The following is a 24,857-nucleotide window of genomic DNA, read 5'->3' as shown; positions in this document are numbered from 1 at the left end:
TTTATTAGCTTTATTTCACAGTGTATTTGTTTCTCATGACATTCTATTTTTCTTAGAAACTGGCAAGAAAACTTTTGAACACTTGCTAGAAGAGATCTGTTCCCACACTTTATAGATTAAGAACCATCTTACAAATACACTTCCCCCCCAAAAAGGAAATCTACATTCAAAGAAATGAAAAGAGATAGAAGTTAGTATAAATGCCCTAAATTATTAAAGATGATTCTGTTATAACTTCTTTCCCAAAAGGGTTGCTATTCATCATCAACCTTTTCTAGTAACAGGAGAGTTAAACCTAGGGGAATAGGGGATGTAAGAGAACTATAAGGATACAGAGTCCAGCAATAGTTTGTTTGTAAGAGCAGAGAGTTTAAGAGCATGTGCAGCAGGTTTTTTCTAGTTGAAGCTAAATACTGTGCCCCAAAGGGAAGTCTTGGCTGCACGATAGGGCAAGTGCAGAATTCTAAAGGCAGAGATACTGGACCATCCAATTGCCAGATTATATACAATAGATTATGATAATATAACAGTACATGTCGTTTTATATTTCGTATAATATCATTAGTATTTGAGCACTTGTTCTGTACAAGGCACTGTACTAAGAGCCTTACTCATTCAATCTTTATTGGCACGATAACTCTGAGTGGTAGCAACTAATGTGCTTGTTAACTGAATGAGAAAACTGAGGCAAAGGGAGGTTCAATTGTTTCCCCAGGCCAAGTTGCTAGCCATTGGCTAAGTCAGGAGTTGATCTTAGAATCTCTGACTGGAGAGTCTGTAGTGAACTATTATACTGAGGGTCGTTGTGGTTGTGGGGTAAGTGTTAGGTCTTATCTCCCCAGGGCTCAAGGGCTCGTGAAAACTTCTATGCAGGGAGGTCCCAGCTAATTGACAGAAAATATCAAACAGAACTGCTGTAGTATTCCCTCACTTATCGTGGGTATTACATTCTAGATCCCCTCCGCGATAGGTGAAAATATGCAAAGTAGGAACGTTACATTTATTTTAGTATTTATATATATTTTAAGGCTTTAGAAATCCTTCCACACACTTATGATCTGTTCCCAGTCCCTTATTAACCTTTCCCACTCCCTTATTAACCTTTTCCACACTTTTATAAACACTACTTATGTTCTTAAACATCTTCTACACTCTTAAACCTACGTAACTTTAACAACATACATATACAGTACTGCAAAATCCCATGATATAGCAGAAAATCCACAATAAATAAATATATTTTTACAAGTCCCACAATACAGTGAGGCCATGATAAGTGAGCTGTGATATAGAGAGGGACTACTGTCCACAGGTGTCAATACTCTGCACAGGGCTGGAGAAATTTCTAGATGAATAGAAGATCAGGAACTTAATAGAGGGGATTTTGGTCTGATCAGGCTCCAGCACTACCTTCTCTGTGCTCCAGAGCAGTGCAGGCGCAGTTGACTCAGAGCCCTTAGGGCCAAAGGTTCCCATTATCATCAAGTGACAAGCCTGCTCGTTCCCAGGGGCATGTGGTGCAGCTGCATGGGACTAGGGCTGGTAGCCCCCAATACACTTGATAATGGTTTAAACAGCAAAAAAACATTTATGGAGCAGATTATGCAAGCCTTTAGGATAATGCCTCCCTTTAAGTTGTTTTGAAGGGATAGACAGTTATCAAAGGGGAGACATTAAATTCCAAACTTGTTAGTTTATTAATGTAGATTAGTGACTATATCAAAATAATGGTTCGACTTAAGCACAGCACTGAGCTGATCATCAGTTTATTAAAACAGGTTAAAACATCAAACTAGCATCTAATCTGAAATCCTATCTTTAAAAACAGGTCTTGATAAACAAGAACTTGACAGCTGAGAGATAGGACTAGAGGCTGATTGGTAGAGAAATGAGGTTTATCACATTTGTGGGTGAACAGGTACTTCTGCTCAATTTTTAATCTTATTAAAACATCCCATATTCAATGAGGTCCTTTCCACCAACTATGAAAAGATTAAATTGATCCATAACACAGAGGTGAGTAACTCAGATGGCCAAATGAGTGGAGCAGATATTTCATGCTACCTAGCTTAACTTAACCAAATACCATATCCTGCAAACAGTTCAAAAATGAAGGTGGGTATGTAGTCCCTTCAGAATCCATTAAGGTTATCCTTAAGTCATCAAGATACTTGGAAATACTTGCATTAGTTTTCCCAGGCAAGTCCTTGCTTTGAAATAGCAGAGTAGGGATGGAGGATGGAAATGAAAATGGAATTTGGATGGCTTTTATTTTCAGTGGCCTGGAAAAGTATGGAAGCAAAGCTCGGCACTCAAGGCTCTTGGTATCCCTGAGTCACATATAAATGGGGAGCATTTCTCTTGCATTTAGAAATTCTATTCAAGAAGAAACAGCATATGCTGTTTTATTTGGAATGTTTTTGTTATGTTCTTTGCTTTGTAATTTAAATTTGTTTTAAAAATATTTTCCATTACACTTGTTCTTATTGCTTTCAACAACATACACATTTTTAAAAATAAAATCTAAACTGGTGAGAACTTTGATCTTATTTTATAATTTATATTTCATATAAATTAAGATTCCCCCTCATACCCATCTGTTCTCTTCAATATAACTGCCTAGAAGTAGAAACCATTACCAATTTGAGGTTTACCATTCTAGATATTTTTCTGTGCACATAGATGTGCATAGGCTGTATAATTTTTTAAAAGAGTATCTATTTATCTAGATATATTCACCTAAAACTTTCTCTTTCTTCATATGTGATGAACATTTTTTCATGTCAGTACATGTACTTTATTCTTTTCTACTAGCTGTATATTACTGTACAATAATGGGTGTGCCATAATACATTTAAGTATTTCTTTGTTGCTTGGTTTTTAGGGAATATATATCTTTCAAGTATTACAAATACAAGTACAAAAAGACCATCATTTTTATAGAGTAAATAATAAATAGAAATGCTCGGCCAAAGCATATGAGCATTTATAATTTTGACAACTAATAATAAATTATAAGTATTATAAGTCCAGTTGATTATTTCACCTAATATTTCTGTTACCTGAAATAACCCCAAAGCTAAATGCTGTCACTCTCTCCCCTCCTTGCTTTTAGGAGTGGTGGTGGTTTGCTGGCAAGACACTTAGGTATTTGTCAAAAACTATTTTGAAGATTTCTACTCACTACTTTTAATGGAGCAAAGTTAATCTTTGAAGAAATACATTGGCCTTTGGATATAAATATTTTCAAGCCATTTTCATAAATGCACGCAGCAAGTGAGATTCTCAAATATTATATCCCACGCTCGCATCCTCTCACTGGTATCCCTGCCTAACTCTTAACTTGTATAACTTAACTTCATCATTCTTAACTCCCCCTGGCAGATCCAGCCTTGTTACCTTCCGTGGCTGGTGGCTGACACACCACGTGACAATCTCTTGCACCCTAAGTCACAGGAACATATGAAACTTAACTGTTAAATTCTTGAAGTTCTAGATATTCTTTCTCACAACACCGTGTATATTGAGTATGCACTTGTCTCTGAATATATTAGAAGCGGCTACTGAAGCTCCAGATCTCTGATGAACTCCAGAGATGGAACTCTAACTTAGTGTGCTGTATTAATAGAAAACCCCTCCGAAAGAAAAAAAAAAAAAAAAAAAAAGCTTTCCTTCCTCATTTACTCACTGCAAGAACTAGTTCTTCTTTTCTCTTTAAAAAGACAGAAACTTCTTAGTTTTTAGGGTTATGGTGAAAATAAAGTTTTGACTAAGAAATCAGTGAGATACCCACTTTTTCTAATCTTCCATTTACAATAAAAGCCATCCTCCATCCTAGGGAGATGAACTTACTCTCCAGAAAAATCTCAATAAAAAACAAAGAACACATATCAGTGTCTTTACTTTAGGAAAATATAACTGCTAGCAGCACAAATCACTCAATGAGCTCTCTTTTATAGATATAAAAATTATGGATCCACTTTCAAAGTTAATCTTCCTATTAAACTGATGACCTTCAGCTACAGTCTCCTTTAGGCACTGGAGAATCTTGCTTTTTACATTATCTGGTATTTTTTACAATTCACATTCCTGCTTGCATTTGTTTTAATTTTTTTTAATTGGGTTGATAGATAGACTAAATCATTTAAAAATCTCAGTGCTATGCCCATATGGACCACATCATTTAAAACACCCATCTACAGAATGATGGAGGCACATTTAAATCAATGGGATTTCTCACATGTTTACCATAACTGGAATTGGGGTGTGAGGTAGTGAAAAGGAATTTTGCAATTTACACAGAATTGTGGGTGACAGGATAACCAAAAGAAGCTTTAGGACGTGGACAGAATTAGGTTCAAGCCCCAACTCCATCATTTAGTCAGATGAGCTACTTTAGCTCATGTTTTAATCTGAGTTATAGTTTTATCATCTGTAAAATGAGGATTATCATAATTATAATAATAATAGCAGTTATTGACTTCATATACCTTGTACCATGCTTGGCACTTCTCTTGCTTTATTTAAAATAGGCTCACAGATTACAGAGAACAGACTGATGGCTGCCTGAGGGGAGGGAGGTTGAGGGGCTGCATGAAAAAGGTGAAGGGACTGAGAAGTGCAGATTGGTAGTCACAGAATAGTCACATGGTTGTAAAGCACAGCAGAGGGAATGTAGTCAATAATAAGGCAGTAACTATGTACGGTGCCAGGTGGGCGCTAGAAATATCGGGGGAGCACTTTGTAAATATGCGATTGTCTCACCGCTATGCTGTACACCTGAAACCAAATCGAAACAATACTAAATGTAAACTGTAATTGAGAAATAAAAGTTTAAAGATCTTTCAAGATAAAAAAATTCCCTCAGAGGAAACTGAGGCTAAGAGTGGCCAAACAATATTGATAAGTGGTACATCGTGTTGTATACAACACCCTTCCCACTATAGCCCTGCTGCTGGGCGTGGGTCCAAAGAGACACTGAACATGGAAGAACCTCACAGACTGTGTGCATGTACTCTACAGAGCCTAAGTGTTTGGTATAAGGAGAGTGCGACTTATACAATATACATTTATACATTGATATAATTTTATTTCAAGTATAATATGCTTTCTGGAAAATTCTTTATGAAGTGGTACTTGCTATCATAAGGGTTAATCTTGGGCAACTTTGTAAGAGTCTGCTTTGTGTACCACCTCTCATTCCCTAAAAGCATTCTTTTTCAAGAGAGCTCAGATTCTTTAAATTTTATGAATAAATACAATTATTTTTTTCATTGTCCCCAGTGTAAGGTGGGAAGCATAGGGTTGACCAATTTTTTAATTTTTAAATATTTAAGAATTCAGAGTGTAATCTTTTAAATTGGACGCACTTAACGTCAGGAGAAACTCTTGACATTGTCTTTGATCTTGGCTGCCAGACAGCACAACTGCATTTAAACGTGCCTCCCTTGTTCTGCACGTGTTGTTTTAGATAATGATGTCTAGTGAGGCTCGGCGTGGGTCATCAGACCAAATTTGTGAACTACCGTGTTAAAGTTCATGTGGGACCCTGAAAAATCATAGACTGAGCAGCACACAAACGTGGGTGAGAACTCATGCTCTGCTTTTAGTGGCACAGGACAGCTATTCAAACCATGGGCTCTTTAGGTTGTTTACGTTTAAACCCTGCCTCTGCTTCTGGTTATATCATCTTTCTTTAAGTCTCTAGGTCTCTAAGTCTCACCATCCCTTAGAGCCAAAATGGATATGCTAACGATGTCTGTGCCTGTTCTGAGAATTAAATAGAATAATAATTTGTCCAAGAACCAGCATAAGCCCTCAAAAATGTCAGTTTTTAAATTAACAAAACATTAACTATAATTATTTTATTTCTATTTTTTTCTTTTTATTACTGATTTATTTAGCTTCTTTGATTTTCAGTTTTCCCATCTGTAAAATGAAGATAAAAATACTTAACTTGCAGGGTTATTGTGGAGCATAAATTAAACAATGCATGTTTGTATATAATTTGGCATATATAAGAAGCCCAATTAATAATAGTCATTATTAGTTTTTGTGACATTTCCTGTCCCCACTCCCCTAGTGCATTCATGGTTGTCAGATAGACTTTGACTCCCCAAACTAGAAAAGGAAGAATATAATCTCATTTGGTACCCTACTTGGAACTCCATTTCAGGCTCCAGCCTCTCCCTGTATCATGTGCCTTAAAACTTACCTGTCCCATGTAGTTGTCCCTTAGGTTCTGAATGCACCTGAAAGCAATTCTATCAACAAATGGCTTTTGAGAAAGTTTTGAATGTTATTTAATCAAGCACATTGAGAAATCTTAAAAGCAGAACACATGCATGCTTGCCACTTAAAAACTCAGCAATATCTATTTTGGAGCTTTGCTTAAATGTATTGTGAAGAAAGGGAAAAAAAGATGAAGACTCTACAACAAAACAATTTTAACTTGGATACAATGAGTAATGGTAAGAGCAGATAAACTTGCTTTCTCTACTGCCTGCATCTATATTTTCAGGTGCCCATCAGCCTGGACAACCCAGGGAGTCACCCAAGGTGCCATTTATCTCTATACCTACTGTCCACTAGTGACCATGGTGGTTATGTCTGGATCCCAACTCCTTTTTTTTTTTTAATGTGGAGTGAAATCTCACCAGCTGGAAAATTCTAGACTGTGATGGAATCTGGGGGAGAAATAAACTCAGCCTATATTGCTACAATCTTGGCTCGTTGATGGAGAATGACCTATTTTTTTCTCCTAGTATTCACCTCTAAATCCAAATGTCTGATGCATTATGGAATGAAAATGGAATAGTTTTTCCCTCCTAGTCCCCCACTACTCCCCCAAAAACATGTTGATGGGAAAAGGGAAAGTATCAGTGACACTGAGGAGCTATCTCCTTTATTTCTTTACCTATATGATGAAGGAGTGGGGTCAGGACCCTTAAGATCTGCTCTAATTATCTCATCTCTAAGAATGTGTGTTTTAAGCAGTGAAGAAAGGTAAATAGCTGTTTTAGAAGATTTACAAGTGACTGACAGGAGAGGGAACATGATAGGGAGATGCTATATTCTTTTAAAAAACTCCTCAAATATACAAGTAGATCAGGGACTAACATAAACTAATATTAGGACCTAAGAATCTGAATGAAAGCTGAGAGTGGATATACATATGTAAAATTGATAGTGAGAAATAACTTTTATTGACCAAACCCAGTGTATTAAAACTAGGGGTTTTATCCTGAATCACCTAGGTGGGGTTTTATAGATATAATAATTATGAAGATGAGCTCAAATGTGTTTTTCTTCTTATTCTAAGAGGTGGTACACATCAACTAACAAGAGAGGGCTTAGAAAAATCCCGGACTGTTAAATCAATAGAGAAGTATCAAAGAAAGTAGGCTTTATATCAGCTTTTAAGTTTGAACACGCTATCACGAGAGCCAGTCTGCTCTCAATCATAACCTTCCTATGTTTGTAAACCAATCGTTCTTTGGCTTTCTGGCAGGAAATAATTTTGGCAGGGTCTAAATGAACTCATGCAATGATTATAAAACTTTAGGGTTGTGCTAAATTGATTTGACTAATTTACCTATTTAATGGCTACCTAAACTGAATAAAATGATGAGTGCTCCTCTTCCATTAATGACACTGGTCAAGCTTCAGAAGCATTCAAGATGAGCTTCTGTGTTAAGATCAAGTGCTTTTTCTCCTTTCCAAAGTGGATATTTTGCATTCCTGAGGGTAATATAGTTATTATTCTGTAATATTTTGAGATCTACAAAGGGCAAAGAAGATCCTGAACTCTTTTCTTGAATATTTATAATATTGCATCATATCAAATTGACAGAAGAAAGGTCAAGAGTAGATCTTTTAATCCAACTAGACTGAAAATAAACAGTTTTTCCTCATGCTGTATACACATTTTTTCCTCCATTCTTTTTTCCATGAATTTGAGTATATTTTCATACAACTTTAGAAGATAATATTCTCTCACTTTCTGGCGCATTCATTTCCTTGTCTATAAAATGATAACCTATGGCTGGAAAATAACCTGATTCACAAGGAAATTGGATAATCTAATGTGAAACAGTCAGGTTCTAGATCAATAGTCTTTGAAATGTCCCTGAAACACCTTTTCCATTCTTTATTTTTTGTCATTATTCTTAAAGTGAGCTATAACAGTGGAAGGGAAAATAAAAGCTTTAGACTAAAACATATTATACAATAGAATGCATGAAAATTTCAAAGCAGTATAAAAAGATCTAAATATCAGAAAAGAAAATAACCACAGAAATGGTAAATAAATTAAAAACAAATCAAAGATGGTAAATCAAAACCACTTGCAAAAAGCTGAGCAGCTTGAACGTGGAAGTACACACAGACTTTCCTTTGGGTATCTGAACAGATCCCCCCAGTTGCTCCTGTACACAGAGTGCTGACAGGGTCACCGCAGAGGGAAATGAGACCATTTAGAACACATGGAAAAGAGCTGCCATGCTCCAAAATAGATCTTGGAAAGTTTGTCATCTCCAAGTGAGTAAATAGGAAACTCAACCATTTTTAGTCTAATTAAAATTCAATGTATTTGTACTTGCCACTTTTAGACCATTTTTTATTTCCACATCATTAAAACCATACATATCATGGGTTTCTGACTAATTTTCATGTAAGTGTCAAAACGTAGTCTTAAAATTCTATTTAAAACCATGTTCGTAAAGAGTTGTGTTTTGTGTTTTTTAGGTAAAAAGTGTACCTTTAAAATAAAACATTACATTTTTGTATTTGACCCTGCTTTTTATGAATGAGGAGTCAGCTTGGTGGAGCACAATTTCCCCTTCTTGTAAACCACAGAGCAGAGTGGAATACTATTAGCATGGGTACCTCCAAGACCACTGTAGAGATTAACATTTGGAACAAATAAGGAAAACCACTAGTTAGTTCCTTTAATTTTTTAACAAAAAGAAATCTGTGGATCTGCTGTTGAAAGACCTGCAAAAATGCAAAACCAAAGGCATTTTATGTCACAGTAAAACTTCTGCTGTTAAGCTTTTAACATAAATTTATAGTAAGCACATTTTCCTTTTAAAATGTACTTACTCTCTGGAGCCAGGCGTCCTTGGTCTCACTTCTGAATCTGCTGTGGATTAGCTGTGTGTGCTTCCGTAGGTCACTTACCTCTCTGTGCTTTGGTTTCCTCATGTGTAAAGGGGATTATAACAGTACCTACCTGACTGAATTGCTGTGAGGATTTAATATATTAAAATCTATAAAAGCCTTAGAACATTACTGGTTCATAGCAAGTGCTATGTAAGTATTAGCTACTATTATAATTACCATTATCATTATTACTGAAATATTTCAATAAATCTATTTTATATTCAAGTTTCCTTAAAAGTTTTTAAAACATATTTTTATTAAAAATTGGAAGTTATGCTTTGTTGGGGAACAGATATTGATCAAAGTTTCACATTTGGCTCTGCTTAGACTATGGTCTCATCATTCCCAACACTGTAACTGAGTTTCTAAGAATCTACCAGGTATGAGTTGGTTTCAATGATGGGGTGCTTATTTCAGCTAGTTTTGCATTGTCTGTGGAAGGTTCTTGAGCATTTTACTTAGAAATGCCTGCTTCTATGTATAGACAATAAAGCAGGTTGGTGACAATGTTTACCAGTCGGTAAACATTGCAGATTCAACAGAGGCCATGAACAATAGATATCATTTGAACAGTAGATATAGTTATAATAGCTTATGAAAGTAATTACATTTCTTTAAAAATCCTATATCCTTCAAAGATGATAGAAATTAAAATTACCTGTTGTAAACTTGGGTGCACTTTTGCCTTAGTAGGTACTAGACTTATTTAGGTTCCTGGATATGACACCAGATGGTCAATCCTACAGTGAAGATACATCTAAAGGAAGATTTAAATGATCATACTTGGCCCAAGGCACACTTGCATTAGTACTTAAAATTTCTGTTATTACTTAACTGTATTTTAAAAAGGCAAATTTCCCAAAGATTTTCAGCAGCATATTAAGAGTTAATAGGGTCTTATGGTCACATACATTGAGAAATGCTGTGAATAGGACAAGAAGAAATGGTTACATTTCTTTATTCATTAAATAGGTATTTATTGAGTGTTAGAAATGACACACACAAGACAGACTTCATGGAATTTATATTTCAATGCAGATGATAGAAAAGAAAGGAAATGGACACAAAAGAAATGGAATGATTCCAAATTGTATTAATAACTCTGAAGGAAATAAACGAGGAGCTGAGATAAGATGAACAGGGCAATAATTACTCTGAGGTAGTGGCATTTAAGCCAAAACCTGAGGGAGGAGAAGCCGCTAGAGGTGAAAGTGAGTGAAGAAGCATCACAGATGGAGGGAAGAGCACGTGTGGAGGGTGAGGGGCTCGAAGAACATGGTGCGTTCAGGGAATGGATCCTGATCAGCCTGGTGGGGTGAATGGTCCAGGTAGATTAGGTTGGGGCATTAGGTCGTGAGAGCCAGGTCACAGAGGAACTTGAGGCTATGGTGAGGAGGGTATGAGCATGGATGGAAGTCTTTAAATAGTTGTGAATGGAGGAGAAACCTGATCTGATTTACATTTTGAGAGTTCACAGGTTGCCAGCAGAGAATGTGTCCCAGAGTGGGAAGGGCTAGTGAGAAGGTCAGATAGGAGGTTGTTGGAATGGCGATCGAGATATGCCAGCGGTTGGGCTACATGGAAGGTGGTGGATATGGAGCAAAGCAGACTTCTCACAGCTCTTAATATGCTTACATGTTGTATAAAGCTTTGAGTTTGGGATTAAACATCTAAAGTGATTTGATCAAGGAATACACATCAAGAAACACAAGTTCAAGAATTACCTCCTGAATCATTGATGATGACGATATTTATTTCCTGATGGAAAGAAGGGCTCATTCCCCTACTACATTATTTGAAGACAGCAGGGTTTGTAGTAATAGGGTTAAAAAAAACAGCAATTGAGTTTTGTGGGTAGGCTCAAGCAATGGGACTTTTCCTTAGGAAAACAGGATTGTAGAATAAATGGGAATACTATAAGTAGCAGGCATTTGGGAAACTAAGAGGGGAAAGGAGACAGTGAGAGGCTTTGCCCCTTATGCAATGTAGTCCAGGGCCGTACTTACTTATATGTTTAACTCTCCTTGTGGTCATCTATAAGTGCAAATATTTTTCTTTAGATGCCCAGGATTCTCTGAGCACTGGCTGTGGAGTCAGAAGGCTGGAAATCTCATGGCAACACTCTCACCTGCTAGAGGGGAAATGTCACCTCTGTCTCAGTCTCCTCTTTAATGAAAGCATCAGACTCCTGATTAATAATAAATGTAAAATACTAGTTACCAAGAAAGTGTATGAGATCAACTTAAATATGAGAAACGCCTCTTTACCAAGTTAAAGTGTAGCTCAATGAGACTATTACCTCTAGCTTTGATATCTGCTGATTTCTACCTAATAAATTTGCCCAGACTATTAAACTTTTAGTAGCCAAAAAGAAATCCATGTTTCTTATTACCTTGCTATCCACTAGAATAATAATATCTAATTTGCAAGAACATGTATTTTTTCATTGGAGGCAATAAAATTATTTTCATTTTGAATGGGAACCAAAGCAACTCAGTAAATTCTTGTTTTTCCTGAATTGGCCCTCGAGCAACAACTATTGCTCTCCACTTTGCTGGGGTTTTGCCTTATGCAATTTTGTGGTCTATATGATTTAAAACAAAAAAGTGTTCAGATGTTGTCCTGACCTTTTAGCCCAGTGGTAGGTCCAAGGAATGAGGTGCTAAAGCAATTTGCATTATTGTGTCCTCTGTGCCATGAACGTCTCGGAATCTTGGGCTAAAGATCACATCTCGATATCTGTAGACACTGACATTTCCTACAGTACACCCTCATGTTTGCAAGAATTCTGTCTGTCAGAGGAAAAGTTAGAAACAAATAATTATGCCAAAGTTTGGGTTAATTAATGCATGAGTCAAGCCAATTTGAAATTAAAATTTGGCTTTCATGCAATTTGCCTTTCCTTTTCCCCTGTTGACCGAGTTGACTTGTGAACACCCGGCAAGAGAGATTTCCTCAAATGGCTGAGCTCTCCTTGGAAAATTATTCTTGTCAAAGAGAGATTTTTGTCCTAGTATAGTCCTAGGATAAGTACTGTTACTTTTAGGTCCCAGGAAAGAATAAGCACAGCTTTCATATTAGGCTGACACCAAATTCATACCTGTTCCAGTAAATTCATTTCACATTTACTTAATAGAAATAGATTTGTGTCAGACATGAAAACCTAGAAGAACTACATCACAGTTTTCCTTTTTTATTGTTGTGCAGGAAGGTTCTGCTTATGGACATAGCTACCTAGGATGTCCATTTGGCATATAGCATGAGCCTGGACTATTTCAGGATATTCCCAAAAGCTGGACTTTGACTACCAGTATAGCCACAGCTTCAATAGCCCCGCTGAGTTGGAAAGCTAAGCTTAAAGCCTCCAGAAATATTGACCTAAGGGTCCATGGAAAGGGGCTCCTAATTCCATCTGTTAGTAAAGGCTCTAATCATTCAAGACAATTTATATTGATTGTAATAAAAAGGTCTCTAAGTCACAATTGAAACATCATTGGATTTCAGCAGTGGAATGAGCGTAACCTTTTGGCATCAGGCAAATTTAGATTTGACTTCTATTTAGCTCATTGCTTCAGAGATACCATGAACCTCGGAGAGTAATGCACGCTTTCTGAGTCTCTTGTTTCTTCATCTATGGAATGGGCTTGATAACATCCCCGACTATCATGAGAAGTGACTGAGCATTGCTATATCCAGGACATAGTAAGGGCTTGATGAATTGTAGCCTTTTTTTTTGGTTATCATTTTAGTTACATTCCTAAAGTCTAGGAAGTGTTAACTTTCTGGTAATCAGTAATTCAAATAATTTAGGATTAATAGCTTCCAGGGCTCTAGTCCATATTGAGAATATGAGAAGAAAAGTCCTATTTTTTTCCTACCTAGAATAGCTATAAATACCACCTAGGTAGCTTCAGCCTAACACAAGAGGCAGGGAAAAAGCAGAGGTCTATACTTTGTGATTAAGAAAGTGTCAAGGACCTGATGGAAAATCGTTCTGCATGCTTAAACAGAATGCTATGCTGTGTTGAGTATGTAAGCTATGTTTTAAATGCTTGCTAAAGAAAACAGAGTTGGCTCCTCAAGCCAACACAGATTCAAACTGGAAATAAGAATGTGGGTGTAAGAAATGTGAATGAATTATTGATTTGGAGGAAGTAGCAAAGAGAAGGGGCTGAAATCTCTGGGGCAACAGCTAGTTGATATCTTAAAAGAGGAAAAATGTAAACCTCAATGTGACAAAAAAGATTTCAGGGAAAAAAAGCACGATATGTATGGCCACATATAAGGAAGTTAAACTCACTTCACTAGGAGAAGGTCTTCTGTGTGTGCCAGAGAATACAGAAGGTATGAATAAATATTCTCCTCTTTTTGTTGTGGATATCTGTAAATTTTTTATTTCCCTATTAGATTAAAAAGGCCAAAAAGTGTCATAAGACAAACACAATGGTATAATTTGTGATCCAAAATTGATATGTTTCCCAAAATTGGTATGTTTCCCACAGACATTTTTTTAAAAGATTTTATTTATTCATTTTCAGAGAGGGGGGAAGGGAAGGAAAGAGGGAAACATCAATGTGTGGTTGCCTCTTGAGCGCCCCCAACTGGGGACCTGGCTTGCAACCCAGGCATGTGCCCTGACTGGGAATTGAACCAGTGACCCTTTGGTTCACAGGCTGGTGCTCAGTCTACTGAGTCCCACCAGCCAGGGCTCCCACAGACATTTTGAAAAATATTTGGATGCTGTAATTCTGGGATTTCTAGATTGTAATCCTTAAAGGTAGGGGTTTATAAAACCCATATTTCCCCCCAATACATTCTTATAATAAAGCTATTAAAATTTATTTCAATGAATAAATGACAAAAGGCAAGAATATTTTATACACATATACACAGGTGTGCATATATGTTTCTCAGAAAGCTCTAAGGAAAGAGATATTGGGATGTGATATTACATATTCTTTTGGGGGGGGGGTGGCCATTGGCTAAGCAGGTAAGGCTAAAAAGAAGGAAGCAACATATAAGTTAAACTTGAGAGGATTGCAAGATTTCAAAAAGATAGTGTGAGAGGTGCATATCAAACTGATTGAAATTATTGTGTATACTCAGTGCCTCCGTTTCCTCACTTATTTATTCCTGAATGAACACCCAACCCACTACTAAAATTGTTCTTGTTAAATCCACCTGTGATCTCTCTTTCTTTATCCTACTTAATTTATTTGTAACATCCAGTGTAGGTACTTTCTTCTCCCTGGTTTCCATAAAAATGCTTTCTCTGTTTTTCTTCCTTTTATCTAGCCTTTCATCGCTGCGTTTTTTTGCAGGCTTGTTTTCTCATTTTTTTTTTTAAAGGGTGTTCCCAGAGTTCTGTCTCCGAGTTTCTTTTCTTTTTAATTTTCTACCTTTTTTTTTTTCTTTTTTACTTCTTCAAAGGTGAAACTCTCCATTCCTACACACTCATGTCTTCCAGATCTGTATCTTTAGTACAGAATTCTGTCTTGAGCCACACATTTCTGTATTAACTTCTACTGGACATCCTCACATGAATAAGCAAAATGCATTATGTTCCAAATTAAATTTTTTATCTTCCTTCCCTAAAATATCCCCTGTCTGGACTTTGTGAATGATATCCACCTCTCCTATCATCTGTGAAGGAAACCTGGAATTAATCACACCATCAACCTTCTTCCAACAGTAATCTATTTTCTCCTCTTTTCTGTCTCCAGCAAGGTGATCCTAATTATTTTCTCCCCTCTGTTACTGCTAAAGGCTCTCAGTTTCCAGTTCATTTGTATCTATCCTTCCTTCAGACTAATATTTCTCCTACTTTTCCACAAGAATGATCTACCAGAATGGCAGATCTGATTATTTCAGTCCCTTACTCTAACTCCTTCAAGGACCCCTATTTTCTTCATAATAAAATGCAAACCCATCAGCCAAGCAGGCACGCAAACTCTTTTGTAATCCATGCCTTGTAGACCTCAGGGCCAACTAAAATACCTTTTAGTTCCCCAGATCAATGTGTTGTTTCAAGCCACGGGGGCTTTTCATAGACTGGTGTCCTGCCTGTAACACACTTTAACTCTTCCCCTCCTCATTCTGTCTTGTCAATTCAATGCTAAATCACGTCCCCTTTAGGGGTCACCTTCATCAAAGCTTTTCCATTGCCCAGCTCAGTGTTGTCCCTGCTTCCAGAGCACTTGGGCGTTTCTCTATTGAGGTACTTACCACACGGGTGTGTAATTGTCTATTGGTTTGTCTGTCTCCGCCAGTCCTCATAAAGCCAGGAGCTGTAATTTGTCACAATATCTCCTGACTAGGACATAGTAGGCATTTAGTAAACATTTATTGAATTTTAAAATATGAGCAAAGTTAAAGGAATGAAAATTTGTTGGATGTGTTATGGGTGAATGATGAATACATCCTGAAGGATAGAGGAAAGTAAGATTTGAAATGCTGAATTCAGATCTATCAGACAAATAAAAGGCAGGAACTGGGATTAGATTCTCTAGAAGAAACCGATACTAAAACCGAGCAGCTCTGCAGCTGATGTAAAGCCCCCTCCTCTGCCACGCACCCCGATTTTGAGGCAACAGAATACAGACCGAGGTCGACAGGCAAGGGCATAAAGGTTGAAAGTGAAGGATGGACTCCAAACCTGGAGTCAGTTTTTGTAGCATCACTAAGGCTTCAGAACTGGAATTGGGTCACTGTTGAGGTTTGCTATTTAGCACGGATAAGAAAGATAAAATGGGTATAATCTACTATCAGGAAACATCTTAAGTGCCAGGCTGAAGGGTGGCTCTAAGTCTCCGGTCTCCGGGCAATCACTGAACCATGGGGAACCGAGGGTGACAAACAACGTGGGAGCTGGGTAAACAGGCCTGACTGCGTTGCGTAACACTGCATGCATGCAGCGCGGAGAGACCGAAGGTGACCAAATATGAGGGGAATATTGAAGTATTTTGTAAAAGGTAATAAAAGCCTAAACTAGACGGGTAGCAGAGTAACGATGAGAAAGGAAAATGCAGCATCCATGGGAAAAATTGGGAGCAGCCTTGCGATGTGATAAGAGAAGAAAGATACACATTTGCAAAGAGAAATTTTAATGAAATAAAATGGTTAAATATTAATTACAAAAACAGAACATATTTCAAAAACAGAACAAAAACATGGAGCCAGGTGCTTTATTTCTGTAGGAAATAGCTCCACTGATTTAGAGTATGTGTGTTACTCTTTTACAAAGAAAGCAATTCACGTGCTATTTTTAATAATGAGAGGCTTTTCATTTGAATGAAGACAGAATCCTATACCTCAGGTATCACAGATACCCTGGAGGGATCATGTAATACCGGCAGTAGCTCAGTGGAAGAAGCACAGCCAGTTCCTTTGACATTGAGTTTTGCTGAGACAGCCCTGTAGAAGAGACCTTTAATTGTATTCCTTGATGGACAGTTCCTACCCTAAAATTATTTTGCTTTTTATTTAAAAAACCTGTTCCAGACAACACTCTTTTCAGAAAACAATTAAAAAAAAAAAAAAAGCCGCTTTTAGGAATAGACTCTGATGACATTCCCTATCAATTCTCCCCATGCCCCGACAAATGCTTCACCTCAAAAATAAAAATTTAAAGACCCTGAACCTTTCCACATTACCAGCTTTCTAAACTCATAAAGTAAAGACAGAAACATATGTGAATATTATTTTGTGTTTTGATAGAATTGAAAACAAGTTAATACCATTGTGACGATACAGGTGATTATCAATTGTTTTTATAATCCTCATTATACAGACCTCTGGAAGATCATATTAATATTGAAAAGTACACAGTGTCACACAAAATAATGCTTTTAATTATAATTAAGATGGAAGAAAATATCACTCCTGCATGGAATGATTATTTATGTATTGGTCATTCTTTATTAAGACACAAAATCCTCGAAGAATGGGATGTGTCTTATTTTTCTATGTAACATCAAGCATAATGCAATTCTTGGCACATAATAAACAATTAAAATATTTTTGAACAAATGACATTTAAAAAAATTTAACATTTACATAGAACCTACTATGAACCAGGCACCTATCCAAAGTGATTTGTAAGTATTAACTCATTTAATTCTCATTAGAAAAACCTCATCTTACAGAGGAAATTAAGGCATGGAGAGGTTAGTCTATTTGCCTCAAATCCCACAGCTTCTTAGAAAGTGATGAAGCCAGACATAAAACCCAAGCAGAGCCATACAGAATCTGAGCTTTTAACCAGTACTGCTTTTTTTAAAAAAGAATTCTGTCTTTAAATTTAAATATATAAAGTATGTATATAAGTATATATTTTATTAAAGTATTGAACTTAGAACAAGAAGACCTAGGTTTAAACACATATTAAATTTATTTGGTTTGTGGTTTTGAGCAAGTTCATTAACCTAAATGGTCCTTAATTTCCTCATACATAAATCAGAATAATAGCTGGTACCTCACAAAGCTATTGTAAGCTTTACATAAATAATTCATGTAAAATTCTAGAACATAGTCAGCCCCCGGAATTTGTTGGTGTGCCAAGGAGAATGGTACTGTTTTTCTCCTTCTCTCCTTTCAAAACAGTACATATTTACACATTATACACCTTGCAGATCTTAGCAAAATAAAGTCAAGTTCCGTGTTTCATAAAGCATTATTTCAGACATTCCCTAACTGTAAACTTAATTTACTAAAATATTTTCTAGGCAGTCAAATAAGCTTCCAACTCAATAGATTGCTTTCTGGAGAAAAAAAAAATTCCCCGAAAATGTTGTGATTTAAACATCTAAAAAAAACCCAAAAAACAAAAAACAAAAAACCACACACACAAAAAACCAACTCTTTCTTCTAATTGGGAAATCGAGTTATAGACTTTATTAAAGAAAAAAAGATTAGACCACCAACAAAACATACAGCATTTATTTTTCAGTAAGACCCTCTGACATTACAGTCTTTACCAAATAAGATGGGAATCATCTCGGCCATTGTGTTTCAATTATGGCTGCACATTACCATTATATTTTTGTAAATCAAAATGCGGACCCCTTCCTTAGATAATCCAATTTTATTGGTTTGAGGTAGGGTCCGGACATCCATATATTTTTTTAAAGTTCTTCCATTGAGTCTAATTTTCAGCCCAAGTTGAGAACACCGGTTTAGGTTGTCATTGAAAATATCACCAGCCTCCTATTTCTATTTCGCTTTTACTCTAATAAAAACCAACAATAGATAATATCTTCATTCATCTCAACATAGAAAAAGTCTGGGAAGTCACCAAGAATAGAGTTGCCACAGCAATCCTATACTGAGATTTAGCTCTATTTCTTTAACTGATAGAAGCAAATTCTACCTTTCTTTATTCATCATCATTCACTATCTGGAATTCCAAAAACACATAAAAAAAGGGAAACAAGTAGAATTTGCATCAGCTAATTTTCTTCAACTCCAAGCATCATAAAACAATACAACCCTAAGATTATATACATGTTCCTATGCATACATTATAATAAGAATTTCATGTTTACTATGCTCAGTATGTTGGCGTAGTCAATAAATAATCTTAGAGCACTTCACAACATAACTGAATATTATTTTTGTGGCTAGAGTTCCTAACATTAACTCTAGATTAGAGTCATATAACCCAAACAAATCCCGGCTGAAGGATGTTTTGAGCTAGTTAAAATATTGAGTAGAAATGAGTGCTCTCCACCAGAACACTGACTTAAACTGCAAAGATGCTTTGCAAATCTAATCACCTTGGTTCTTCTCATAATGCTAGTGAAGAAAACCAGCAATTTTGAATTATAAAAGCTGAGTTCTTTAACTCAACACATAGTAGGCTAGCAACATGCTATCACGAATAATACTTTATAAATTCCACGATACTAAATGCATTAATTCCTACTTTGTCTTTAATGGTAAGCCAAAGTGGTCCAAATATATAAAATATTTGCTTTTTCTTATTATTTAAGACACACTCAAACTTGGACACCCTGCCTTTAAAGATTAGTTTCAGGAACTACATGGTCACATTTTGGTTTATTTTGAACATTTCACTTTCAATCACCCAATAATTTCATTAAATAGCCTTGAATATATGACTTGGTTCAGGTTAACTACAACCATAATATCATGAGGGTCTCCTGAAGGTTCATTAGTGGATCCCTGCCTTCTAGTCTTACTTATACCATATAATACTAGGTTAAATCTTTTAGATAGAACTTAAGTAGATTTGCAAAATAAAGCCTGAATAATGGGTTTTAAATATGTTCGGAGTGTTGATTGTTGACTTTGATTGGATTTTCTTGGACCTCAAGAAAAATGTATGTTTGGGGAAAAAATATTAATTTATTAGAGCTGTTCTTGATGTCTTTCACCCAGGCTTGGAAAGAGCATCATGAAAAAGAGTACCCTTTTGGAAACTACGCAACACAACATATTTTTCTTAATAGGTGTGAAGAATGGCTGCTATGCATAAATGATTGTTGGAAAATAATTCTCTGTAAAACATGACTTAACAAGCAACTCCTTTCACCACTGTACTCATTCCCAATAACCAGAACAACCATGACACATCACATTGATGCCGGCATTATCTGTTTGTTAGTTAATAAACACCGTTTGGGAAAAAACACACCACTGTCAGCCCCATAATTTCCATATCCAATAAGTTGGTGAATAAAACTTTTGAGGGAAAAATTACATTAACAACATAATAAGAGTCAGAAAAATCAGAGGACTTTTCAGTATGAAACCATAAGTTGTAGCATCTTCCCAGGACTATCTTTCCTTTAATCAAGGGTGAAGTGAAGTGGCTGAGATTAAACTGACCCTACATCAGAACCTCAAACACCACAAACAGCAGTTTTCCAATAAGAAAAAACAAGGTACCTCAGGCACCACCTCTGCGCCTCTGCCAACCATCCTTGGGAACATCCCAAAGCTCACCCCCAGGCCCTCCTCACCTGGCATGCTTTCACTGGGCAGCTGGGCACAGCTCAGTAGAAGAGAAGGGAATTCTCAGGTGGTGACTCCAGACTCAGGAACTCAAGCCACAGGGTCCATCTGCTGAACAGGAGACGTTAGGCGCAGGTGAGGTGCAGACAGTGCGCACCTCTCCAATGCAGGCAGGCTGGCCAGCCGCACGTTGCAGCCCACCCAGAGTCTAGGGGATCCCTTTCCTAGTTTGACTTGAGAGCGAACTGCGTTAAGTCCTGAGCCCTCTCTCTCCTGCCCCACCTCTCGATTTCCTGACACTTTAATTCTGCCTTAAGTGATGCTTTAAACCTAGTCCCAGCTTGTATTACAGGCTAAAAGGCAACTGCTTTCCCCCCATGCTTAATTTCCACCTCCCCAAAGTCCAGAGGCTCACCTTCCCGGCGCCTACCTTCTCTCGCTCAGCTGTGAGCAGTGCGCAAACTTCTCACTTGGAGTCTTAAATACTCTCCCGCACTCCCTCCTCAGTCCCTCCGCCTCCCTCCTCCTTCACGGTCCCCCTCCCAGCTGCAGAGGAGGTGGCTGCGGAATTGATGAGCGCCAGCAACCCCCCCCCCTCCGCCCCCGCTAGCCCTTTCCTGTCCCTGGAGAGGCAGTGGAGAGCAGGAGAGCTCCTCACGCCTCCTTGCCAGACCCTCTCACCCTGGCCCCGCAAGAGTGGGGCTGCGCCCGCAGCTACCTTGCTCCAGTCCCGGCTGGGACTCACTCCACGAGTCCCGGAGACCAAAATGCTGCGTAAACACCGAAAGCAGGAGAGGGACCAGAGTTAGACCTGGGGTAGGGAGGGGTGGGTGGGCCAGGGTGATAATCCGGTCTAGGAGATTCGTACAGACCCTGGAGACAGCTTTCTGAGAACCCTGACCCCTCCCTGGAGGATGCAAATTCAGGAGGGAGGTGAGTTTCCAAAAGAACCCACCTGGGGAGACCGTGCCACTCTGGCTCCCACAGCTACTGCTGGGGGACAGCATTACCTAGGAGCCCTTGGAGAGGGCCGGTAGTGGGCGAGGCAGTGAAAGTGGGACGGGAATGGGCGGGAAAACGGTTGGCTAGGAGCTGGGTGCTGAGAAGAGGTAAGAAAAGCAGCCGGAGTGCAGGAGGTAGGAAGGGGGACCAAGGGGGTGCAGAAAACCCTGGGATAGCGTCTGGATTATGCAAGCTGTCCGGAGCTGGGGGCGCTGGCTGGATTTGGGGGAACAACGCCCCCCACCTAGGAGTGCGCCTAGGGTGAGTGAGCGCAGTGGGGAGGCGTGGGAAGACTAAGGTCTGGAGTGCCAGACTTGGTGTTGGGGACTGCTGCCACCTTATGCTTCCGTCCTAAAGCCCTTAATGCCTGGTGGATCCCGGGACGCGATCTGAGTCCAGACACGGTCCAACCCAGGCTGGCGGTAGCACCTTGGTAGGTAGGTAAGTTGGTTCCAAGGATGCACAGCCCTTAACATCCTTTAGCCACCGCCGTGTAGAGCAAGGCAGCTGCGGACACTTTTTTTTCTAACTCTGTACAAGGAGCTTTGGAGTTAAGAACGAAGCGCCCCGGGCATCCCAGGACTGCAGCTTAGCCTACGCCCTTCAGGTTACCAATATTGTGTGTTCAGCGAAAGAAATAATAACAACATAATAGGACGAGAAAAAAGGCACACAGCAGCACAGCACACTTCCTGGCCAGTCCGAGTCTTTCCTAGGCACTCAGGAGACAGAGGTGCCCTGTGGTGGGGACTGCGACCTGCACCCAGTCTCTGATTCTTCCCTGCAGAGATCAATTAGTATAGGTGAAAGGTGCTTGTGTGCCTGCCCAAAGGGGAGGTCCCACTCCTCACCCCTGGGGGACCCCAGGGACCCCAAATTTGCATGACTGGGGGCTTTTAGGGCACCCAATAGAGGACACAGTCAGGAGGCAGAGTAGCTCTCCCTCTCTATACCTTCCAGGGGGGTTGTTTCTCCAGGCTCCATCTCCTCTTCATAGCTACCCCCCTTCCCTGCCACCTGCAGTCTGGTGACTTAGAGGGCTGCGTGTGACTCACCCTGCATTCAAACCCTACAGCAGCACCACCCTACTGCAGGGGAATATTCTCCAGTCCCTTTATTCCTGGGATCTAGGTGGTAATGTTAGCAGAAAAAAAAAAGTTACTAAGAAAGTAATCTGGACAAGGAGGAGATGAGTCTTGCAAAGGAACACACACACACACACACACACACACACACACACACACAGTAACACAAACAAAACCTGTACAAGAAAACTTCCTAATTCAGGATTTAGATACAAATATTCATTCTGTGCTTTGACATCCATCCTGAGTTCAGTAGCTCCCTGCTTCTCAGCTCCTGCTGACCCACCAGCACCTGACCACGTCCTTCTGTAAGAACTCTCTTTCAGAAGGTTAATTACCCTTTTGGGGGGACAAACAAGCAGAGAGTTATTAAAGTTCTTTGAGTATTTCCTATGGTCAACTGCTGGAGGCCAAACATTGAGAATTTCTCTGTTGCAGCCCAAATCATGGAAATAACATTGAATCAGATTTTTGCCGAGTGGAGGGCGCTGCTATCCTCTGCACGGTGTGACAGAGCTAACAAGCACAGGGAGATTTTTCTGTTGTGGGTTAATCTTAGGGCATCCTATGTATGTTCTTGATTGACAACCAGTAATCTGAGAGTAGGATGGGCTTGGTTCTGTAAAGCTACTAACGATGTATAGGACACAGCCCTTAACCTTAGCTTAGAGAGACAAAAGAAAGTCTCAGAATTAGTAAGCAAAATGGCATGGATGGATTATAAACCTTAAACTGTGTGTGGTATAAGCATAAGGGACCCCAGACTGATTAAAGTGCTAATTGTGTTAGTGACGTTATTGGAGGAAAACCTCTGTAGGCAGAAGACCTCAGGAAAGGTGACACCATAGAAGTGGGATCAAGGTTGAGGCTCTTTGGTTTCTCAAGAGGATAAAATTAACTTTATCAGCTCAGACATTACATCTATTGAGCACCAAAAGGGTTGCCCTGTTAGGAATCATTTGGCATTTACAGAACTTTAACTCTTGCTGTACTATCAAAATATCTCCTATGTAGGAAGAACGCTATTGATCCTTGGAGGGTGGCTATTAACCTGGGGATGGGGTGGTAAGAAGAATTGGTGGTGTTTTGGGAAACACAGGAGACCCAGTCATGGGTTCTGAAATCAATCTAGTGGACAGACGCTACATTAAAAAAAAACGAAGTGGAGTAGAATAGAAAGTAGTAAAGATCATTTTGTGTGTGTGTATGTGACAAGTATGAGCATCGTTTCTTGAAACTTGTCTTTCACTTGTGTGTGTGTATGTGTGTACTGAGATGCGACGTACAGTCTATTTCTTTCCGTGACTCAATCAGAAGTATCTTAAGATATTTGGTTATAATAAGCCACTCTTCAAATAGAATACCTTGTTTCTGCAAAGGACTCTTGAAATGAAATTAGTTCATCAGAGGGGCCCTAAGAAAATAAGCATCTTAACATGTGGCAATCACACATTTCTGATATTTTCAGATTACTTATGACTAAAATTTTCTGTCTTTATGAGACTTTTATCTTTTAAGAAATTGCCTTTGGGAAGCTATTCATTTAGAGAGAATTCCGTTGTAGATCTTGTCTTCCACGTTTGGCTACTAAAAAACCATCTTTTGATGCAAACTCCGTTTCAATCCTCAACCCCTCCATTCTCATTGCCGAGCACGGGAATTTGAAATTCTGCCACTAAAATTGTGAAGGCTGAAGGACCTCTCAGCTCTGTCTCTGCAGAACAAGGTTTACTCATTTTCAAAACCAGTATTTGGGCCGTATTTCTTTAATGCTATTTATGATCCTAGAATTCAGTGACTTTTTGAATTGCAGGCAGTGGAAAGAAAATGACTTGTTATTAAAAATTAACTCTTTTAAAACTTGTTCTTGTTATATATGATAATGTAAGGGAAGGTTACATTACAGAGGGACTAAAAAATCATTTAGTTCTACTTGGAAAAAAATCGTTTATCAGGTTAAATGAATTAGTTTGTTTTCTTTTAAAGAGAATTTTAGAGAAAAAAATGCTTTTGGCTCTCTCAGGAACCCAATACCTATCTTTAGTTAACTCTTCGATCAGCAAAGTTTTTCTTACATTGAAATTCAGCCCAATCCCTCATATGTCTCTGTGAGCAATTTAATGCATATTTAACATTACCTTATGTTATCACATACTGTCCTAGCCACCCAAGGGGGACCCAAAAATATAATATGCAGCCCCTACCCTCAAGAAGCCCACAATCTACTTGAGGAAATTTTTTTTTTTTCTCTTGTAGCCTCCTTCCAATAGACAACAGCTGGTGATTATCCTGTATATAATTACCCTTCACAGATTTACAAACTTCATCATGACAGATAGAATAATAATCCACCGTGGTGAAGAATGAATATTTTCACTTTGAAACAATTTGAACTTCCACATTATAGATCAAGCTCTCTTGAGGGTAGTCTCCTGCTTTGATTTTCCACCTCTTTTTACAGAAATAGGAGCTGATACACTTGTAAGTCTCTCTTCTCTCATCATCTTTCCAAGAGCGTAACGCAGTTGTGTTTCTCTACAGAATGTCTCCTAGCAGAGAAAAAAAAAAATTCCACTTAAACTAGCAAGTGTCCTTCCAGATTGTACTTCCATGAACTGCACTTGGGTTAACTGT

The 24,857-nt window shown here is 38.4% G+C and overlaps 1 protein-coding gene across 1 annotated transcript in view; it reads right to left on the bottom strand.

The window, feature by feature from the left end:
- The window catches only part of CALCR (calcitonin receptor), a 92,189-nt gene extending 71,606 nt beyond the window's left edge, over positions 1–20,583 (bottom strand). Inside the window, exons 1-2 of the mRNA XM_090287850.1 lie at positions 20,567–20,583; positions 20,145–20,247 (exon numbers count right to left, since the gene is read on the bottom strand). Coding sequence (XP_090143976.1) covers positions 20,145–20,151 — 7 coding nt within the window. The 5' untranslated portion in view covers positions 20,152–20,247; positions 20,567–20,583. The remainder of the gene's footprint in view (positions 1–20,144; positions 20,248–20,566) is intronic.
- Between the last annotated feature and the right edge of the window lie 4,274 nt (positions 20,584–24,857).

This window comes from Furipterus horrens, unplaced genomic scaffold (genome assembly GCF_987537825.1).
Source record: "Furipterus horrens unplaced genomic scaffold, mFurHor1.1.pri manual_scaffold_9, whole genome shotgun sequence".
NCBI lineage: Eukaryota > Metazoa > Chordata > Mammalia > Chiroptera > Furipteridae > Furipterus > Furipterus horrens.
The sequence above is the reverse complement of the archived record's forward strand: the minus strand, read 5'-3'. Positions and strand labels throughout refer to the sequence as shown.